This window comes from Falco punctatus, assembly GCF_963210335.1.
Source record: "Falco punctatus genome assembly, chromosome: 4".
In the NCBI taxonomy this organism is placed as follows: Eukaryota; Metazoa; Chordata; class Aves; order Falconiformes; family Falconidae; genus Falco; species Falco punctatus.
This window is the reverse complement of record NC_137583.1, coordinates 2,479,011-2,499,022: the sequence shown is the minus strand read 5'-3', so window position 1 is coordinate 2,499,022 and position 20,012 is coordinate 2,479,011. Positions and strand designations below refer to the sequence as shown.

Sequence of the window (20,012 nt, the reverse complement as noted above, 5' to 3'; positions counted from 1 at the left end):
ATGTCATTTAGAACTCTCTGCTACAGTAAAATTGTCATCTCAACGTACATTTATATCGCATGTCAAGCCTAAGTCAGGACCCCAATTTGCTGGCAGTTCAAATCGTTAATGCCATAAGATAACCTTCATCTCCCTCACAGAGGGAGGCTGACCGAGCCATCCTGCTGAGCTCTGTTACGCTGTCTCAGCAAGAAATATGTAGCAAGAGGGAAGCAGTTTAAAAGACTTCCCTGTCACTCATCAGACACGTGCTGCACCCTCCAGCTGCGGCAAAGCAGGCTCCTCGGGCGAGGGGCAACAGCGTTCGGTACTGCCCCCCAGCTCAGGGCCCCATCTGGGTATTTAACAACCACTTCACTATCAGACCTGCCAAAAATTCCTAGGAAATTGGTAATGGGAATTTTTGACTCCTCACTGTGTAGGGTGTAAACAACAACACATACGTACAGCAGCCAGAATGACGGTATTAGTTAATGGATATAAATAGTTTATAGCACAGGTACAGTAGATTGCACCCATTTAAGTTCAGCTGGCAGAATTAGACCTACCACAACAGCTGGAGGATGTTCAAGTCCAGACTTCCTGCATCAGATTACCTCTGATGCAGAACAATTACCTAATCTTTAGGAGGATAATTATTTAATATTTTTTCTATTATATGAAGACAGACCTGAAAATAATGCAACAATATCTAATTAATGCAATGCCTTGGTGCTGTATAATTCTCATTGCTAGTCCTTGAGATGGATACAAGCTTAGTCAAATAAAACATTATATAAAAATGGCGTATTTCAACATCTCTTGTTGCCTCAAATAATAGCACGGCGACAATCACACAAAAAGGGGCCAACTGTAATTATGTAATGAATCAGTGTGACATTTCCTATCAACACGGCAAAGTTAAGAGAGCAGCAGTGATGTGGCTCAGTGAATATGGACTCATACTTGTTTCAGCTCACATAACAGGAACAAGTAAAAAATGATACTATCCATAAATTCCCCCAAGAGTGATTATGAAAGAAGATGAAATCATGCATGAAGAACAGACTGAAAGGCTGGTGTGACGGTCTCTACTCCCTCTCTCATTGACTGTTACCTATTTTTACACTCAAAGAGAGGCAATACTTTGCCCTTAATCTTAATAACAAATAATTAAATTACCCTTTTAGTTTGAAGATCAAATTTGCCTTGGATTCATTTGAATAAAACCAGGATAAGGCAAAAAAATACTGCCACAAACATGAAAATTGTTTCTTCTTCTCACTAGTTAAAAGATGGATCTGTCAGTCCTGTATATATTTTTTTACAGAATTACAGAATAGTTGAGGCTGGGAGGCACCAGCCTCCCTCTTTTGGGAGACCACCGAAGCCCAGTGCCTCCACTGCAGCAGGTCGCTCAGGGCTGCGCCAAGCTGGGGTTCAAATACCTGCAGGGAGAGAGAGCCCACAACCTCTCTAGGCAACCTATGCCCATGTTTGACCACCCTCGTAGTAAAACGTTGTTTTTTCATCTCTGAGCGGGATTCCCTGTGTTTCAGTTTGCTCTCATTGACTTCACTGGGCACCACTGAGAAGCATCTGGCTCCATCTTCTTTATCCTCCCACCAGGTGTTCATACACGCTGATACGGCGCCTCCGAGCCTTCTCTTCTCCAGGCTGAACAGCCCCAGTTTTTGCAACTTCCAACTTGCACGTCAGGCACTCAGCCCCGTTATCCAGATCACTAATGACATGAAGCAGTACTGCCCCCCCTTACTGGTCATTGGGATACACTCTAGTGATGAGCTTCCAGGTGGGCTTTGTATCACAAACCCCCCGAGACCAGCAATTCAGCCAGGTTCCAACCTACCTCACCATCGGCTTTTCTAGTCCCTACTTCACAGTTCAACTCCCTCTCCAGAACAGAGGATGCGAGATAAAAATACAAACAAAACATTTATACTGTCTGCACATAAATTTCCAGACCTGCAAAATATTGACACATATGAGCAATTTCCGCTATTCATATGAGAATATTACTCCTAACGTAAATTGTTAGAACTAATTAGAACAGAAGTTGCTATTTATTTCAGCTTCCAACCAAAGAAAAAGTGGGATAGCTATAGTAAAAGCAATATTTGAGTTAGTTAATGAAGTTAAATTTAGCTACATTTATCTATGTAATCAATTCAATTGGGCCAAGATCAAGGATTTCTGATCTCAAATTATGAAAATATTAACTGATGACTTTTTAAATTAATAATACCTTTCTGTAAAGTCCTGTCACATAACTGAACAATACTTATTCTAAGGAACAAACATTGACCTATAAATTATAGCTCATAAATGACTCCACAATCAAAAGACATGCCACACGTGTTATTTCTTTTCATTTCCTAATCTTGGTTCTCTAATTTGAACTTTTCCCTTTTGTCATAAATAGTCTACATTTCAAGATTAAAATAGGTAAAATAGTAGGTTTGATGTCTTTTAATTTTAAAATAAAAATAATTTTAAAAAAATCTCTCAATACCAAAAGACAACAATTAATGGCTGAATTTAAACAGAGGTACATTAATACACCACATGACAGTGCAAAGAATTAAGTCTGCCATGTTATGACAATACTGATTAATCATAGTTATGATTAGGATATTCCAGCCTTAGTGTTTCCAGATGACATTGAACTGAATTTTTCAGGTACAGATTTTTCTCCATATTTTCCCTAGAAGAGTCTTGGTATATTTATTATACTATAAGTTGTTATTTGTCTGTATGTAGGGACTTTCCTATTGTTATTGATCAAAACCATTCATATGTTCCTTTAAAATGTATGATTTAATGACAATTTGCTCTCAAATGTATCCTATTTCCAAATCTGGACACTAAAAAACTCCACTCTAGTGCTTTCTTACAGCCACATGCGCAAGGAACTGGCAATTGTTAGATTTATACGACTGCCATTTCAGCTTTGTTTAAAAGCAACAAGATCTGTTGATAAGTAACCTATATAATCAAAATAATTAGACACAGTAATTGTTATTAACTTACTTTAATTAACAACCAATTTACTTTAAACATAGTATAAGTACAAGGTTTCGGTTCAAGCTCACTATAAAGTAAACAAGAAGATGTTTCTCCCTTATCACCGAAATGGTTAGAACACAGCTGACAGTGACAAATGTGCCATTTCTAAGCCAAGTTGATTAAAATTAAGAACAGATAAATAGATTTTATACATTTCTGATAATTTGTTCCATATATTTGGCAAAAGCTTGCTATATTTTCATGAACGATGAATAAGCTGAACATTTTTCTATCAGTGCAAAAGAGAAATTGCACTTAATTGCAGAATTGTAATTGGTACCTCCATAATGACAACCCCAACATCTGCTACCTTGTTTTAGGTCTATTAAACTGAGGTTTTACTGCATGCTGATTTTAGACTGGCTTCACGAGTTCTGCAGAGAAACCAGAGACAGGAGACAAACTATAATGTTGAGCTGATCAGGTAGTGAAAACTCAATTTCAAGGCAATGTCTGCAGTTTAAAAAGTGTATTTCCAAATTAGAAGCACTACTAGGGATTTACATGGTTTTTGCCAACTTTAAATGCATTAGTACATCTGTTTTAGGGCTGAAACCTCATCTTTTAGATCTGAGTAAACAGAGATACGTTTTCTTTAGTTTGTGTAGCAGTGATCTAACTAGCAATTGTACACTCAAGACCTTCTCCCACCAAGGTTGCCTATGAAAACCGTATTCAATGTTCCTGAACATGTCATCATCAAAATTCCAGTTACATAATCTTCCTCGCTTTTAACTAACTAGTTCACTCTTTTAATCAGATATTATCACATTTTAAACAAACACCTCCGCTAGTAGTCTGAATGCACCTCATCCATGTTTTCTACTAATTTCAGCCACAAAGTTCTGAAACACACATCATTTATTATCTAAACGCAGATAATATAGACGGTATTCCGCACACACACACATATATATAACCTAAATACACCAACTCTCATTTTAATTTGCATTACCTTCTCTATTTTTTCTGCTAATTAGAACTGGAAATCTTGTAGTACGCTGTAGAAAAAATCATCATTTTGGGCTAAGCAATTGAAAAAAGAAACGCAAACCCACAAGAAAACCCCAGTGCTACTACCTGAAAAATACATACTGTGGTAACATTCATATTGTACATTAATTTAATCACTAAATTAAATAACAGAAAATGCATGGCCTTTATGTATGCACACCAAAAGCCTGAATTTCAACAAAAGCAATAGTATAGGTAGTTGATCTGTGCATAGACTCTTCATTTCCACAAAACTTACCAATACTTTAGATTTTCTGCTTTTATACTAAATATATCTCAGATAGGAAAACTAAATTTCTAGAAAGGCCAAACTAGAGCAAAAATTAATCTTAATACTCACTGCCTTTCTGGTTGCAGCACAATTAAAAAGAATTTGTACAGTTTAAGGAGCTAAATTTAGTAAGTGCAAAGCAAATCTAGCCACATGAAACGTAAAAGGAAGTTTTTTTCACTTGACTGAAGCTACTGATTATAGCCCATCATAATTATAGATCTTCTCTGTTAATAGTACTCATTTCCAGAGTAAGGAAAAGGGTCCTTCAAGCATCCATTTCTAAATGAGTCTAAAACCACTAACAGTAGCTATTGCACTTATCACACAAAATGCACTTCTCTTTAAATCTATACCAGCACGTATCAGCTGAAAGTATTTTTAAATTGCTTTTGGTTGGTTAGGGGTTGGGTTTTGGGGAGGCAAATGCATGAGTTCAAGTGTATATAATATGTTATAGCAATGCTTAACTAATGTTTTCTCAGAGGGATTTTTTTGCGTGATTGGTGGGCTAATGTTTGAGATGCATTATAAATTCAGGCCTCTGGCCAGACCCTCTCCTTATCAGGATACACAGAATGATGCCTTTTCTGGGCAGAATAGCAGACTGAGACTGCAGCCAATTTTTACTGATTATTCATTCAGGAGATGGGACAGGAAAGATGGAGGAATGGCTGCACATCCTGTCCTTCTTTATGGGAAAATTCTCCCAGAGAAACTTGTCTTACGTCTTCCAAATACACAGGCCCCAGCAAACCAGCATCTAGCACTGTCAACCCGTCTCCTTTGGAGTGAAGGGAAGCGTAAGGTAACAATTCTCTGCTCACCTGAATAAGTGGAAACCACAGAAAAATAACAAAGGCCTTTTTAGGAACTTTTTAGTAGTCTCAATACTTTCATCCAGTATTATGAACAATGCACCACACCTACTGCCCAACACTCATTCATGATTTCAGATGGATGAGATGCCCCAGTGTCTCCATAAAGGACTGGCCAGTACCCAGCCATACACTTTTGCTCTGTGTGTCTGCACATACAGGAGTGAGACAGGTTTGTAGTAGTACTTATTAAAGTTGTCCTAAATTTTTAAAACTTCCTTCTAAGAAGCTTAATTTTTCCATGTCTGCCATGGTGTCTGCCAAAACAGGTCTGTCACTTCCTCAGCGATGCTACGGAACAGTATAGTTCTGACTACTCTAGCAACCTCTCCTTTGAAAACTTTCCATTTCCTCTGCTAGGCTGCAGCTGGGAAAAGGATTTTATCTAAGGGATGCCTTCTGTCCATCAAAGTCATATGCCCCTGAGAAATCAGATCCATCAGTCATATGCCTTTGAGAAGTCAGTGCCCCTTGCAGTTTGCTCAGAATCTGTGGTTAAAGTTCTTCAGCACCCCATCCATTCTAGAGATCTTTCCAGCTTAGCTGGCACCATCTCTAAAAGCAGAAAGGCCATCAGTTTTGGACACTTTCCCACACTCACTTGTAAATAACACGGAAATATGATTGATTTGAATCCAGAGAAGCCAAGAGCTTCACATGCAAGAAGCGAAAACTGGAAGAAAGATTAGTAGTGGTGTCTACCTGCAGAAGCAATCAGAACTAGAATCTGAAGCATAGCTTTTTACTTACTGTCTATTTAATACCAACTTTGTAGGACTAGCTGTGAGTCAAAAGAAAAGAAAAAAAAGTATTTTGCTTACATTAACAGAAATATAATAAATCCTACTAAGTGCTATTTCATTCATAAAGAACAGCAATGCCAAGTTGATTTAAAGTCTTTTTCAAGTCTGCAAAGTAACTGCTGCACATTTATTGCTCTGAAATTAGCAAGACCTTTTCTGTCATATACTTCATTGCTGATGTGTTCTATTTCAGGCATTGTACCAGCTGACTTTTTTTGAGCTTGGTGGGTTTTTTTCCCCAGAGGAATAAACCGCAATGGAGTTCTGAAAGTAAAAAGAAAACTTACTGAAAACTACACAGTATATATTATATATTCATAGAACATATATCTGAAAGAAAATTAATGTAGTAGTTCATTAGGAGGGGATCCACCCACCAGATTATTTTCTAATAAGCCTGTTAGTGTATCTTTGATTTTACAACCACCACCATTTTCCGTAAAACTGGTATTATTGGCTCCCTTACCACATTTGAAATTATCTTCCTGTTCCTGATGATCGAGAGCACAAAGAAAACTACATTAAAACTTGTGTACCTGAAGTAAGTGGTTTAGATCCACTCAGGTAAAAACAAAAGCTCCCATCAGGAAAACATGCTGCCTGACAATATCCCCTACAAGGTGCTAACACTAAATTCTAACCAGCATATCAATCAGTTAAAGCATGATGACTTTATTTCGGCAGGGTATCATAGGTGTGAAAGAAGGATGTATTAAAATCAGTCATTGTGCCAACATATTTTATAAATAATAATAATTAAAAGGTCCTAAAAAGGATCAGACAACAATAAGCAATATCTAGATGAAAACACTTTGGAATACCTTGCAGGAAATCATGAATTTAAAGCCTGCATTCATCAACAAGCATATTTGGAACTATCTGGCAGTTATTCCTAAAAGTGAATTATCTTATGCCAGTACAAGAGGAGTGGAAAATAAGAACATGAAAGATAAATAACATAAAAGAAAATCCTATGCAAGGTAATAAGAAAAATATTTGCTGCATCATAGCAAGTTAAAAATGTAATTTATTCATTTTCATACAAGCAAGCAGAGGGGAAAAAAGAAAAGCTAATGTGGTAAACGATACAGTAACAAAAAGCTTCAAGTGACTGTCAGTCCTGTTTGTAATCTCGCAGTGATTATTTATTCCAACACGAACAAGTGGAACCTGCAATTACTAATCTGTGAAGGCAAAGGTGGCCACTATGAAGGCGGTTTTTATTACCTTGTTTTCTGTCACATGAAGAAAGAAAATAAAGAAACATAAATTAACTTGACCATAAACTTTTATCTACTATGGGACTAACTTGGCATGCTACATTCTACGGCGCAGCATTGTTTTATTTATCCGTCTTCTTATGTTCATGTGTTGCTGAGGCAGGACGGTCACCCCCTTCTTTGACAGAAAAGGAGACCAGGAGCTAAGGAAGCGAGCTGTCAAAAGCTGCAGACCTCCTGTTGCCAAGTGCATTTACAATTAGTTTACTGTATAATTAGAACTTCTGTGAAAGAACTAGGTCTGAGCATATTTCTCTCATCATCTCTACCTACAACACTCCTGCCACATTGCAGGGAAACCTGCCTTGCCTCTGACAACCAGGCTACTAATAATGTAATATAAAATAAAACAAAATACGCAGTCTTCCAGAGAATTTAACAATGTCAATAGCAGATTTACAGGTCGACCCTGCTCTCATCACTGCTCCCTAATCCGTCCTTGCTTAGGTAAATCCATCCCACGTCCAAGTGCCAAGAAGCTTTCTGGCCAGCAAATTCCATTTTACCCCTCACTTACAACTCTGAAAAAAAGGAGACTTTATTAAAAAAAAAATCCTTTGTGAAAGCAAGACAAAGCCCCTGCACCCTGATGGCAGAAAGCGCGTGACTGGGATAACACCATGTCCGATGCTTTACACATTCAAGTAGTCTTTTCTAAACACAGTTATTTCAATTATTAACTCAGTAGCTAATTTAGAGAGAAAAGCTATATTTGTACCTCTTATTATATAAAACTTCAATGGCAAGTGATGTGTGAAGATCATTACTCTCTTCTAATTAACACTCCTAGGAGCAGAGACAATTAACTACATGATCTATTATCTCTAATAATTATTATTTACACAGCAAATAATATGCACACTATATGCAACTATAGGTTGGGGTTTTTCCTGACTGGTTTATTCTGAGAAAATGCTTACCAAGGACTTTATGAAAAATTTTTAAAGAAAATATTGTGGGAGATTTTTTTAATGATTGTCTTGCTTATACATAGAAAGATACTTTGGCCTGCGTTGCCTGTTTCCCATCTTTAATGTATATCTACATTATACAGTTGCATAAGACTGGGAACAAAATACGGAAAATGAGATTATAGACATAAATTTACCTGTAATGGTAATAATTTTGACTATGAAGTAAAAGCTCTACAAAATATACAGATTTTTAGAAATCAATTTGATCAAATTGCAATCAAATGAACTTATTTTTTAAATTTTAGATGGCTGAAATGCACCAGTTAGCTGGAGATTCAGAAATGCTCCAGACAATATTTTCATGCCATCACTTAAGCACTTCAAAAAGAAGAGCATATACACTTTGCACAAACTTCCATTATGACACTAATGTGCTGAAAGCAGCCAATAAAAGGATTACAGTTCTGTCCTCCAGTTACTTGACCCATAAGACAGCCTTACGGACCTAAACCCAGCCCTGCCAAGCCGGAAGGCCTCACCCTGAAAATCACGCATTGATTTTCTGCAAAGTAGTTTTGCCTCGGTGTTTCTACCTTTATCGTATGTTTAGTAACTTACTGTGCTCCTAAGATGGCAGAGCACAAACTGTAAAACCTGCAGCACTGCTTCACGAGTTCATACAAATCCACTTATTCTTTTCCAGACAGTGAAAAAATTAGTATCTGAATTCCTACAGCAGTTCATCACTCTGCCAGCTGAGGGTTCTCCTCTCAGTACATTCCTCTGTGACATTTTCTGGATGGCTTTAAGCACACTAGAAGCAGAGGATTTTGCCGTTTCGTATGTATTCCACAGTGACAGTGCAGGAAGATGATCCAAGCCTGTTGCTCCTTCCCCTGGCCTCCCTCACCCAAAGCTTGATGACACTGCCAACAAGCCAGTCCACTGTCATGACCTGGGCTAAGTGGCAGAAATTCATCCCAGATGCTTGCCACTGTTTGCTGATTTCAGTATTATTATGTAAGGATAAAACCTTCCACAGATCTACCCTTACATAAAATGGCTGTCAAATACCACTACTCCTCCTCCTCCCCATCACTCTCAATCTTAAAACACAAATGACTGAAATCTTGACACATTACTGAAAGGTAGAATTTATTTTTGAGCATTGCCCAAGGAAAGCAAGCAGAGGTAAAACAAAATTTTTTTACAAAGGATGGTCTCTGCTCAGATTGTCACAAAAATCTACTCCAGCCCTTCTGTACCAACATCACTGGCACAAACCTCCCCGCGGACAGAGCTTGCGGCTGTACATGGAGAACAGGCGAAGCAGTAGAACGAGGAGAGCCGCGCCGCTGCGAAGGGCAGCAGGCTCTGAGGGGCGACTGCACCTCGGCTGCTGCCCCCGCGTTACAACCGCCTCTCCTCCTTATGCCCCAGTTTTACCTTCTTTCCCCTCAACGTGCCCTCACTGCCACACTCCCACTTCTGGAGTTCTCCCTCCTCCTTCCCTGCCTCTGCCCCCCCAGAGCCGACCTGCTGTCACGTAGGCAGGTCAGCCTGGCCTGGCCACTTGGCCGCCGGGTGCCGGCACAGGCCTCGTCAGACCCTGGAGCTGCCCGGTCTGTCCCCGGCCTCGTGCCAGTGGTAGGGAGCTACAGACAGGACAGAACGGAGCTTAGGCCAGGCTGTTTACTGGGGTTGTCAGTTCATGTTGTCATAAACTAAAGCTTTCCTCAATCTATCCTTATTAATTTCTCTCACCCCTTCTGTCCCTGTATGTGCCCTCATTTTTGTATGTTTTTTGTCGGGGGTTGTGGGGTTTTTTTACTTAGAACATTCTTAGCGGCAACAGGTGAGCTTCTCTGGATAAAATAAGAGATAACCTGAACCTTCATGTACAGTAAAAACAAATGGCAATTTTACCTGTGTTCTAATGTTAGAAACAAAAGAGCTTAATAATAGGGTTTAGGAAGACTGTACCTGAGAGTAAAAATATCTTTCCAATTTCAACCAAAAAAATAACTAAAAACCTAGTTTGGAGGACAAAAGCTATTTTCTCATGGTTCTCTTTGAATAAAGGAGAGGATTCTAGTGACATCCAACAGCACCTAGCACGACTGCCCTTGGCACACGGCTACAATAAAGTACAGACTCCTTTGCTGGGTCCTCAGGAAATATAAATTCTGATTATTTTCTGTTGATAATATTCTTGGTATAAACTGATCTATTGAGTTCTGAGCTTTGTGTAAAAATGAAATAAACAGTCTTTCCTAAACAGTTAGGATCTCATTCTTCCATTCTGTTTTGAGAACCAGACTTCATACAAATACACAGACACATAAATACACCTATACTCAGACAGGTAAAAGGTCTGTGATCTGTCAGACAGCAATTACAGAGCTGCAAGCAACTGCTGTTGTAAAGAGATGACATCACTGATAGCTTTATACATTAATGTGGGGAAACAGGTGGAAAAATACATAAACTACTCTTACTAAAGTATTTAATGATTTAGTAGAAAACTTCTGAATATCCATATTCCCCAAAACAACTTTGAAGTTGTTCTGAAGAAGGCTTTACTATATTGAAATTGATGAAATTATGACATGTAAAAGGAAATTACAGTAAATTTCTGTTGGCTAGATAATATGTTTGGGCATAGATATATACTATTCTTGAGACAATTTTTTTCATCCGATTAAAAAAAATACACTCTATTAACTCAAGTATTTGATAAAGGAATCCCAGTCTTTAAAATTATGTTTTAAAAATATATATATCAGTGAGAGAGAAGTGTATTTGTACTTTGCTTACCTTTTTCAAAGACTATTTCTGACAGGAGCATTAGGTCTTCCAACAACCCAGACAGCTGTACTTCTTTTGCAAATATATTCCTCACAAATAAAAAGAACCCTTCATCTGCCTACTACATCCATGTTCTCAATACCCACAGTAGGTTTTCATTTGTTCCTGCAAAGCAACTCTTGTGCTAAAACCTCATTTTCCATTACTTTTACCACAAAAGTAATTTCTTCTAATGGTTTTCATATATGAATTACCTACCTGCTCTGCCAGCCTCCCTCCACCCCTCCTCTCCAGCAAGTGGGAAGTTGCATTCGCTCCAGTATTCTACATCAGACAATCACTCAAAAGCACTAAATATTTATTCTTAACAATAAAAAGCAATTGAATTGCCAAAATCTCTTGAATTGCTTTCAGTATAAAGAAGTTAGAAATTTTGTTCCGTTTATTTTAATAAGATTGCTCATTATAGATTCAGGAAAAAGTAATTATACAAAGCAAAAAGGTGAATTAAGACCTTCCTCTCTCTCCTAGTAAATCTGAATGGCTGCATCCATGTTGCAGCGCCATCCTCTGCTACGTGCCACGTACCCCTGCAGCCAGCCTGCATCCTCAGCAGCATTCTCCCATGGAGAGCAACCCAGAAAAAACTCTCCCCCAGAAAAAACTCCTTTTGAGAAACCTCGTGGGGAATCCCTGTTCCTCCCTGCTGGGGTTATCCGGGGCCCTCAAAGCCACCCCTGCAGCCCTATGAGGAGAGGCTGCCTGAGCGTATGGTGAAGACTCTCGCGGAGGACTATGGTAGGAATGTGGCTGGAATTTGGGCACTGGCAGCAACCTTGCTAACTTCAGTATTTTCTTAGATGTTATGGTGTCGTATGCAGGTGTTGTTCTGCCATATGATAAACAGAAAACATTGCTTTCTCTGTTCTGGCTGCAATAAAATTGTCTACATTCTTTTTTCTGCTTCATTTTCCCCTTTTGGTTTTATCCAACAGAGGCCTTGTTTGTTCCAAAAGTTTTACAAGGTCACATTCACTACTTGACTAACATTTACTAACATATAGACTGACATATGTTTACTTCATTTCCTAAGTTGGCAGCAGTTGGGATAGGGAGTGAATGTTTTGCACTTTTCTGCGACATCTGCCTTTTTTTCCTTTGAGATCCTCAGCTAAAGGATGCTGCTACATTGTGCCACATACTGTGCAAACGTAGTAAATGATACTCCAGATCATCAGCACTGAAAACAATCCTCCTGATGCAGATCCAGATATTCGTCTAGTAGAGGCATAAGGAGCTTTTTTGCTCCCTAGGCACCGATCAAGCACCAAATGAGATGCCTGTGTTAGATCCTAAAAATAACGGGTTCAGCTGGGCCTTTTCCACTGGTGCTGAAAATCACTCAGCCAAATACTAATTGGGATCTCTTCTTAATAAGAACCCATTATACCCATCCAGCAAGCATGTCATCGATGCCCTCTGACAGCCTTCAGGAAATTAGAAGAAGAAATACTTTTCTAATTCAAACTGAATTTATGCAAGCGAGAGCTCAACGGAAGAGTACAAACCACTAGTTCTGGTATTTGGAGGCTCTATTTCATTATTGCTCCATGATATTCAAGATCAACGCATTCCTGCTCCAAGTGCAATCAAAGTATTCCTGAAATGCCATTTTTGTTATCCGTCAGAGATGATTTACTGTCCTCATCACAGCTCACGTGCAAAAACGTATGAAGTCTAATTGTGATTTCCTTGTGGGAAAGCTATCTAAAACATGGATGCTGGAAAAGAAAGGTTTTCTGGAGAACAGCTTCACACAAACAGCATAAAAGCAGCATTAAAGTTGTTCCAAAGCTAATGGAATGCAAAATCAGCTCAGCCAGTAACTTAATCCTTGGAAAGCACTAAAAAGAACTATATTTAATGATGCTATTGTTCAGTTGGAATAATTTGTGTTTAATTTCTCAGGGAAATTAAAATCTTTTATCCCAAGCAGCAATATTATTTTCTTTTTATATTTTATCAATGATTCAATTGCCCCTTAATCAAAAGACAATGCAAAAGGGAATACTTCTCATTCAGAAGAGCATCTCGACTAATTTTATGGTCCCATATGTGATCACTCTGAACAGAAGTTCATACAAAGCGCAATTTACAGCATACGCATAACTAGATAACCAAAAATAGAATATGCAAAATTCAATCTCAGCGACATAACGCTTATATGCCCTTTGGGTTTGAGCTGATATTCCCAATTTGATTAAATATGCTCTAAGAATGAGTGTACAAGTATGCATTCAGTATCAGCAGGTAGAAGAGTAATTCTGTATACTTAATCCTGGAAGCAACTCCCTTATGTATTTTTTACTGTATTTATTTACGATTTAAAAGGGGTTACGGAACAATACCTTGTACCTTAAACTTTAGCTTGAGCTTGTTATTAATAATGAATGAAATTAACTTTTCTGATATGGAGTTGTTAGTCTCGTGGGGTCCATACTGCAAGGCTTGATCTTATGATGTTATTACAATAGCGAAAAACATCACAATTATTTTTACACAGGTAAGTTCAAGTAGTCACCTGATACAGATTCAGCACAAACGTGATTTCCAGGGGATTTCACCCATTTATCAATTTAACAGAGAATCAGTTTCTGTGCAAAGCTAAAGGAGAACTGAAATGGTGAAATACTGACTCTTTTTAATAGGCGCACATAAGTAATTTCAACAAGAAGCAATGAAGTCAAGCCAGAATAAAAATAAAAAATAAATTCAAAATAAAATTGAGACCAAAGTGAAAATTCAGAACTGCTACTGACCAGAATTTTTTCCGTCAAATTTAACTATTACCAAAGGAGAAAAACAGAACATTAAACTTAATATTACAGATGCATCACTCTGGAAAGTGTGATGCATTCCCATGCCTTGCTCAGAAACCTAATTCTACTCCGAGATTCAGAGAGGACAAATTGGTACAGAAAATGAGCAGAAACACTTTGTTACTGTGTTTGATCTCAAGCATTCAGAATGAGCAGCACAACATAAAACAAATGAAGCACAGCTGACGCTGAGGCTTGCTCTGCCAGTCACACCTGACTTAAGTACCACCAGCCTGCCTGCCGGCTGCCTTGCTGTGTTTTAGGAATGAGGAAAATTCTGCCAATATTGGTAACGTTCTCTCAAGCCCCATAGTGACAGCTAGGACTGATGCTGGTGACTAGCATTACTACTGTAGCGGTTATACAAACACCAGTTCATGTAGCTACCTATTATCCTTCATCCCAGTTTGGGTCTATTGCCTTCACTTAATCCCAGCCTGTGTGTTAAGGATGAGTTTGATTCTATTTCTTTTTCTACAGAAGGAAGTACCTGACCTTACATAAGCTGTAACAATATTAAAATAACTAAGATGTATGTTCCTTTCCACAACAACCAAGTTATACCTATTTGTGGAAGCACGATTTATCCAGCCAATAGTAAAATATTCTGGCTTATTTACAAAGGCGCAAATCAGAATCCAAAAAGCCACTGCCATAAATTATCCACACTGAGCCAGTACGCAGCATTTACCCCGAAACACCTGAGAATGGAAGGCTCGTCTTTCATTTCAGCTAAGCTGGTTGATTTTGACCTGGACAGATGATAGGAAAAGGACAGAGCAAGATCCAGGAATCAGCTGGGAAGCAGTGCCACTAGCTGGATGCTCGCAGCTGAGGGAGCTCTGCTTCTCGGAGCTGAGTTCTAAGTCAACAGGGCTGCCTCCAGCCTCAGCTGAGTAAAGGTACTGGCCTCTGCAGTGCAACAGAAGAGGTGCACTTACACTGCTGGCTGAGTTCAGGTGAAAGGTGGCAACAAACAGGATCTTTCAGAGCTGATGGAGTGTTTGCGTGATTCCATGTCAGCTCTTGATGTAGCCTCAAGCTGCCCCAGAGGCTGGTGTGAGAGCAGAAGAGCGAGTGTATCACAGCACAGACGACTGTCTGACGGGTGCCAAGCTGTGGCTTGAGTTCAGATGCTAACCCTGGATAAACAATTCTCAGGAGCATTCCCTTCAAAAACACCTTTGGTACCCACACACTTTGTGTATCTGCATCAGGTTTCTCTAAATGCTCTTCTTCCAAGTGTCAATTGTTACTAATATCCAGATATTTACATAGCAAGAATTAATGGAAATACATGGTCCAGGTCTCAGTAGTATTTCACCAACTGTCCTCTGTGATTGTATTTTAAGACTGCTTTTAAAACAAACATGAAGTGCTTGCAAGACTATATTACGCAGCTCAGCACAGAGCTATAAAAAGAACAATATATAAATTCATAAGCTGAAAAAACTGTATTTGTTCTGCAATATTAAGATTAAGCTTGACCTTTCAAAGAACAAATCTATTGGAATTGCAAAAGTTTTCAGCCTCTTAATTAGCTCTGCACTGAAGCATCTAATGCCACAAGCAAACAGGATTATTTCCATTTTGCCCTCCTTTACAGACTGAATAAAATACTTCTGGATATAATTCACTTGAAACCAGAATGAATAAAGATCATTAACCTCACTGACTTAACTAATCCAATTTGTCCTATTTGAGAATTAATTGGAAGTTCTCAGACACACAAAAAAAAAACTTTACACATACAAAATTTCAGAGAAAACTAGTTGTTAGCAAATTTACCTGCACCAGATCTGGGCCCTCCCAATGTAACAACAGCAGGAGTTTTTAAATGTAGCATGGTCTTGTAAATAGATGTCCCTATCCTTAAAACATAAAATATATATTTTTTTACAGTACCTGTTCTCATTTTGAGAATCTCAAGAGTATTTAAAGCTTCATAATCAACAAGAGCATGTTAAGGAATTAACATTGCTTAAAAAAGTTACTACTGCTTCTGCTATGTTTCATTTTACTGACAGCAAAAGCCTGCTTACCAGAATTTTTGTAGTATAAGCACTGTTGATAGCAATTGCGTTAACCAGCAGATCAAGGGTTTTGGCAGGTATAGAATCGGGGTCTGGGATCTCTTTGTAGTGGACGTCACCAACGTAGGCTTGGACGACCGTCATCCGGTTGGTTGTCAGTGTCCCTGTTTTGTCAGAGCAGATGGCTGTAGCGTTACCCATAGTTTCACATGCATCTAAGTGGCGGACCAGATTGTTATCCTTCATCATTTTCTGAGAAAAAGCAAAACAAAAAACCTTCAGGATTTGCTTTGACAGATTTCTAATGTCGGTTACCAAAAGCAAAAAAGCATGTATTTAGTCTTGCTCGTGAGAACATAATGCACACTAAAGTAGAACTTTATCGGGGCCAATAAGCCAGGCTCTAGTTATAGGTAACCATCAGTGCCTATCCCTGCATTAATTTTGCCTTTGAGAAACAAACATAGTTCCATTAATTTTTGCAGTATATATACATTTTAAAGAACAGCTAGAACAGCTAAAGAAACTGAAGATAACAAATTTTTTTAATCAGTATCATTATAGTAAATATTAGACTTTTTTTAAATACTATTTCCATTGCCTTGATGTTATCTAGCTGCATGCAGAGGGACTATACATTTTGGGAAAGAAATAAAGAAAATTACAAACAAATAAAAAACCCCCACTAAACAACAACAAAAGAACCAAATCCCCACCCTACACCCCCACAAAATCTACCATTTTAGAGTACTCCATTCCACAGTACATCTTTTTCACAGTCAACCTGGAAATACATGTTACCCTTGGTTATGTTCTCAGTATTTAAAAAACTCTGTGCCTAATTATCTGACCCTTGCTGGCAGACAACATCTTATAGCCATGGAGCACGATATCACCAGTTGTACACAAAGCTGTGTTGCAGTTTGATACTGCAAATATAGATACACATGTACGTACTGCGTGTGTTGGATGAAAGACATAAGGAGAATGGGAAAACCCTTTAAAAGCAGCTACAGTCTTTATTTAGCAAAACACCAGGCTTGAGATGTGCTTTTTTTCCCTGATAGTAATGATGTTTGTCTACATAAAAAACAAGCTATCCCATTCTAATGTTCATATGTTCATTTGTTTACATACTAAATTAAAATAACTATTACAAAATCTTCATCTAAGATTCCCAGAATGTTTAAATAAGGCCCATCTGACCAAATTGCCAAAAAATCTGAGAAAACTCCTAGATAGGTGATGGAGTGAATCAGAAGTCCAAGATTTCAATCCTCTTTAATTTCCTCATAGAATCATTTACCTTGGCTACAAAGAAATGCAACTGCACGTAAGAAAAGTACACGAAATCTCCAGTGAAACTTCAATTTCTTTGAAAAGTGTTCTTGAAGACTTCCAATCCTTGTCAAAACTTTGTATTATTGCAAAGAAAATCTGAAGACAAAGTTATTGTGTATCGAAAGCCTGGACTCTTAGTAAATTCTGCTCAGTGCATTCCTGGTAACCTTGCAAACTACCGTTTAATATTCCTGCAGTGTGTAGTTTTAAATACAAGTTTTAAAATAATATGTATCTGCATTTTTGTCAAAAATACTTTCAGTATAAAGCAAAGTTTCACTTTAAAGAAATTTCACTCTCATTACATTTTGAGCCCATTCATTTACAAGCCAATTTTCATCACACCTGATAAAGCCTGCAGACTAACTCACTAGTAAACTCAACTGAACAGCATTTTTCTCCCATAATTATTTTTAATGCTTCTTACCTTTACAGAATAAGCCAGAGAAATAGTGACAGCAAGTGGAAGTCCCTCGGGAACAGCAACCACAAGTACAGTAACACCAATAATGAAGAATTTTACAAAATACTGAACATAGACAGGAGTGCACTCAGGCACCCACTGTTTCTTGTTGACCACAAATGTGTCAATGGCAAAATATAGTACCAAAATTATTACAGTGATTGCAGACATCACCAAACCTGAAAACAGAAATAATCAATTACTACAAAACAAAACACAATTAAAATCATGTGCATTTAGAAATCTACACTTCAATTTGATATGAAATTATTTTCTTATGCTACATGACACTTTTCACCAGTACCAATGATGGTAAGTTTTACAATGTTGAAAAAACACTACTATAGTACATACACAGCCATACATTCCAGTGAATAAGGAAACACTGAATTCTACAGAACAGCTGAATCATACTGCATTAATTTTTAAGCACCATCTTACTGCTGCCTTTAAAACTCCTCAGTCAGTCTAGTTCAACAGGAGTTCTGCTGTTGCCTAAGCTGTTTTTTCAATTTAGTACATTACTTTGCCTGGTACAATGTTTATTTGTCCTTTCAACCTCCACCTTTTACAAATTACTAGTCTATCCATATTCAAACACTCATCGTTCTTTTAAATAAGCTTATCTTAAGAGTCTTGGAAAGTCTCCTGTAGTTTATGTTGCTGTATGAAACATTTTAGAAAAGCCCTGCTGATGTGTTTTGCTGAATACAATGAGGCAATATACTGCAGAATCATCCACATAACAGTTTTTAACTGTTTTTCTTAAAAATGTGATAAATACTGGTGTTGCCAAGGTTTCCCTTTTCAAAGGGACATATGCAAACAGTGTGTATTTTTATGAGGAGAGGCTCAAAAGGGGTACAACACTGGCAGGATAGCACAAGAGACATTAACAAGTATTTCACAAAATTCACAAAAGATCCCAAGGTCTTAATATGCTCTCCCAATGACACAAACTTTGCTAAAATAGCACTTCTCCTCCTTGATTTGCGTATACAAATAAAAACTCCATTAGAACATCTCTTTTGCCTTGCTGTAACTGCTGCTCTGTGGCAGGTTTTTGTGAAGCAGTTAAGCCTGCATTTCAGAATAAATTAATTTCTCTGTAATGAGATCATACAGGAGAATGCTGTGAGTTTCATGTCTTGACTGAAGTTTGAAAAAAATTGGTACGCTGAAGGATGCTAGGTTGACAGGAAGCAGATGAGTCAGGGAGATCGCTACATGCCAGAGGATAAAGGAAAATCCATTAAAATATCGTACAGGCAAATACTCGTGACAATGCAAGACATCCCTGTAGATAGCCCAATGACAAACAAAAACCAAATGAGGCAATGATTAATTAATTCAATTCGTATTAATTGCCACATTATGGTTAGATTTCCCTATACAACTACTTTAAAAGTGACATTCACATGCCTGCCAAAATACCCAAGAGAGTAATAATCAGAAGGCAATGTAGGAAGGTACTTAATCTAAGAAATTAATGATCATAAGAAATGAAGTGGTTTTATATAAATGCATACTGTTGTACAACTAGCAACAAAGCAGAGAAGCTTGAGGAATATGAAACCGGGCAAAGCATGAAATTGGATATTAGAGATGACACCCACAGGTCCAGAGTCATGCATTGCTCAGGCAAAGAGACAGAGGTGGCATCATGGGGTTATGTGACCAACTATGTGTAATGAACTTAAAAAGGGATGAGAAGGAATAGCAGAGATGAAAATCAAGACTGGTGAAGAAGTATAAATGAGATTGAACAGAGGTGAAGTTAGGAATTTGTTGTAGGCCCTCAGCCAAGGATCTGGGTAGAGATCAGGGTCTCTAATACCACTAGAAAAATGAACCTAATGAACATTATGCCATTAGAAAGATTTTCACTTTCTACCTACGTGCTGGAGAAGAAGTGTTACTTATAACAGTAGGGCCCAGATGGTACTGGATACAAGAGTCAACAGATGTGTCATGTTTGAGTAGAAGGCAGGAACATGGATATTAAGAGAGAACAGAATGATTTCAGAATCCGTAAGAGGGAAATACTGTGTGAATGATATTTTGATATGATATCAGAGACTCTGAAACTGTGTACTCAGAAGTTCTAAGGGGAGAGGAAATTAAATATGTAATTACTGCACTTGGGAATAATAACTATGAGAAAAGCTACATTTCATTGTAATTCAAATATTCAATGTAATTCAAGTTGCCCAAAGCTTCCAGTTTCTTGACAGTCAAAGCTAAGTTTTAAAAGAATAGAAG

General features: G+C 38.0%; 1 protein-coding gene across 16 annotated transcripts in view; it reads right to left on the bottom strand.

Moving 5' to 3' along the window:
• ATP2B2 (ATPase plasma membrane Ca2+ transporting 2) overlaps nt 1–20,012 on the bottom strand; it is a 434,838-nt gene that overhangs the window by 66,028 nt on the left and 348,798 nt on the right. For all 16 annotated transcript variants that reach the window (XR_013927793.1, XR_013927794.1, XM_080385382.1 and 13 more), the window contains 2 exons: nt 17,715–17,929; nt 15,956–16,198 (listed from right to left, as the gene is read on the bottom strand). Coding sequence is in view for 14 of the 16 variants with exons in the window: in XM_080385382.1 (XP_080241508.1) it covers nt 15,956–16,198; nt 17,715–17,929 (458 nt within the window). In the remaining 2 variants the exon portion in view is untranslated. The remainder of the gene's footprint in view (nt 1–15,955; nt 16,199–17,714; nt 17,930–20,012) is intronic.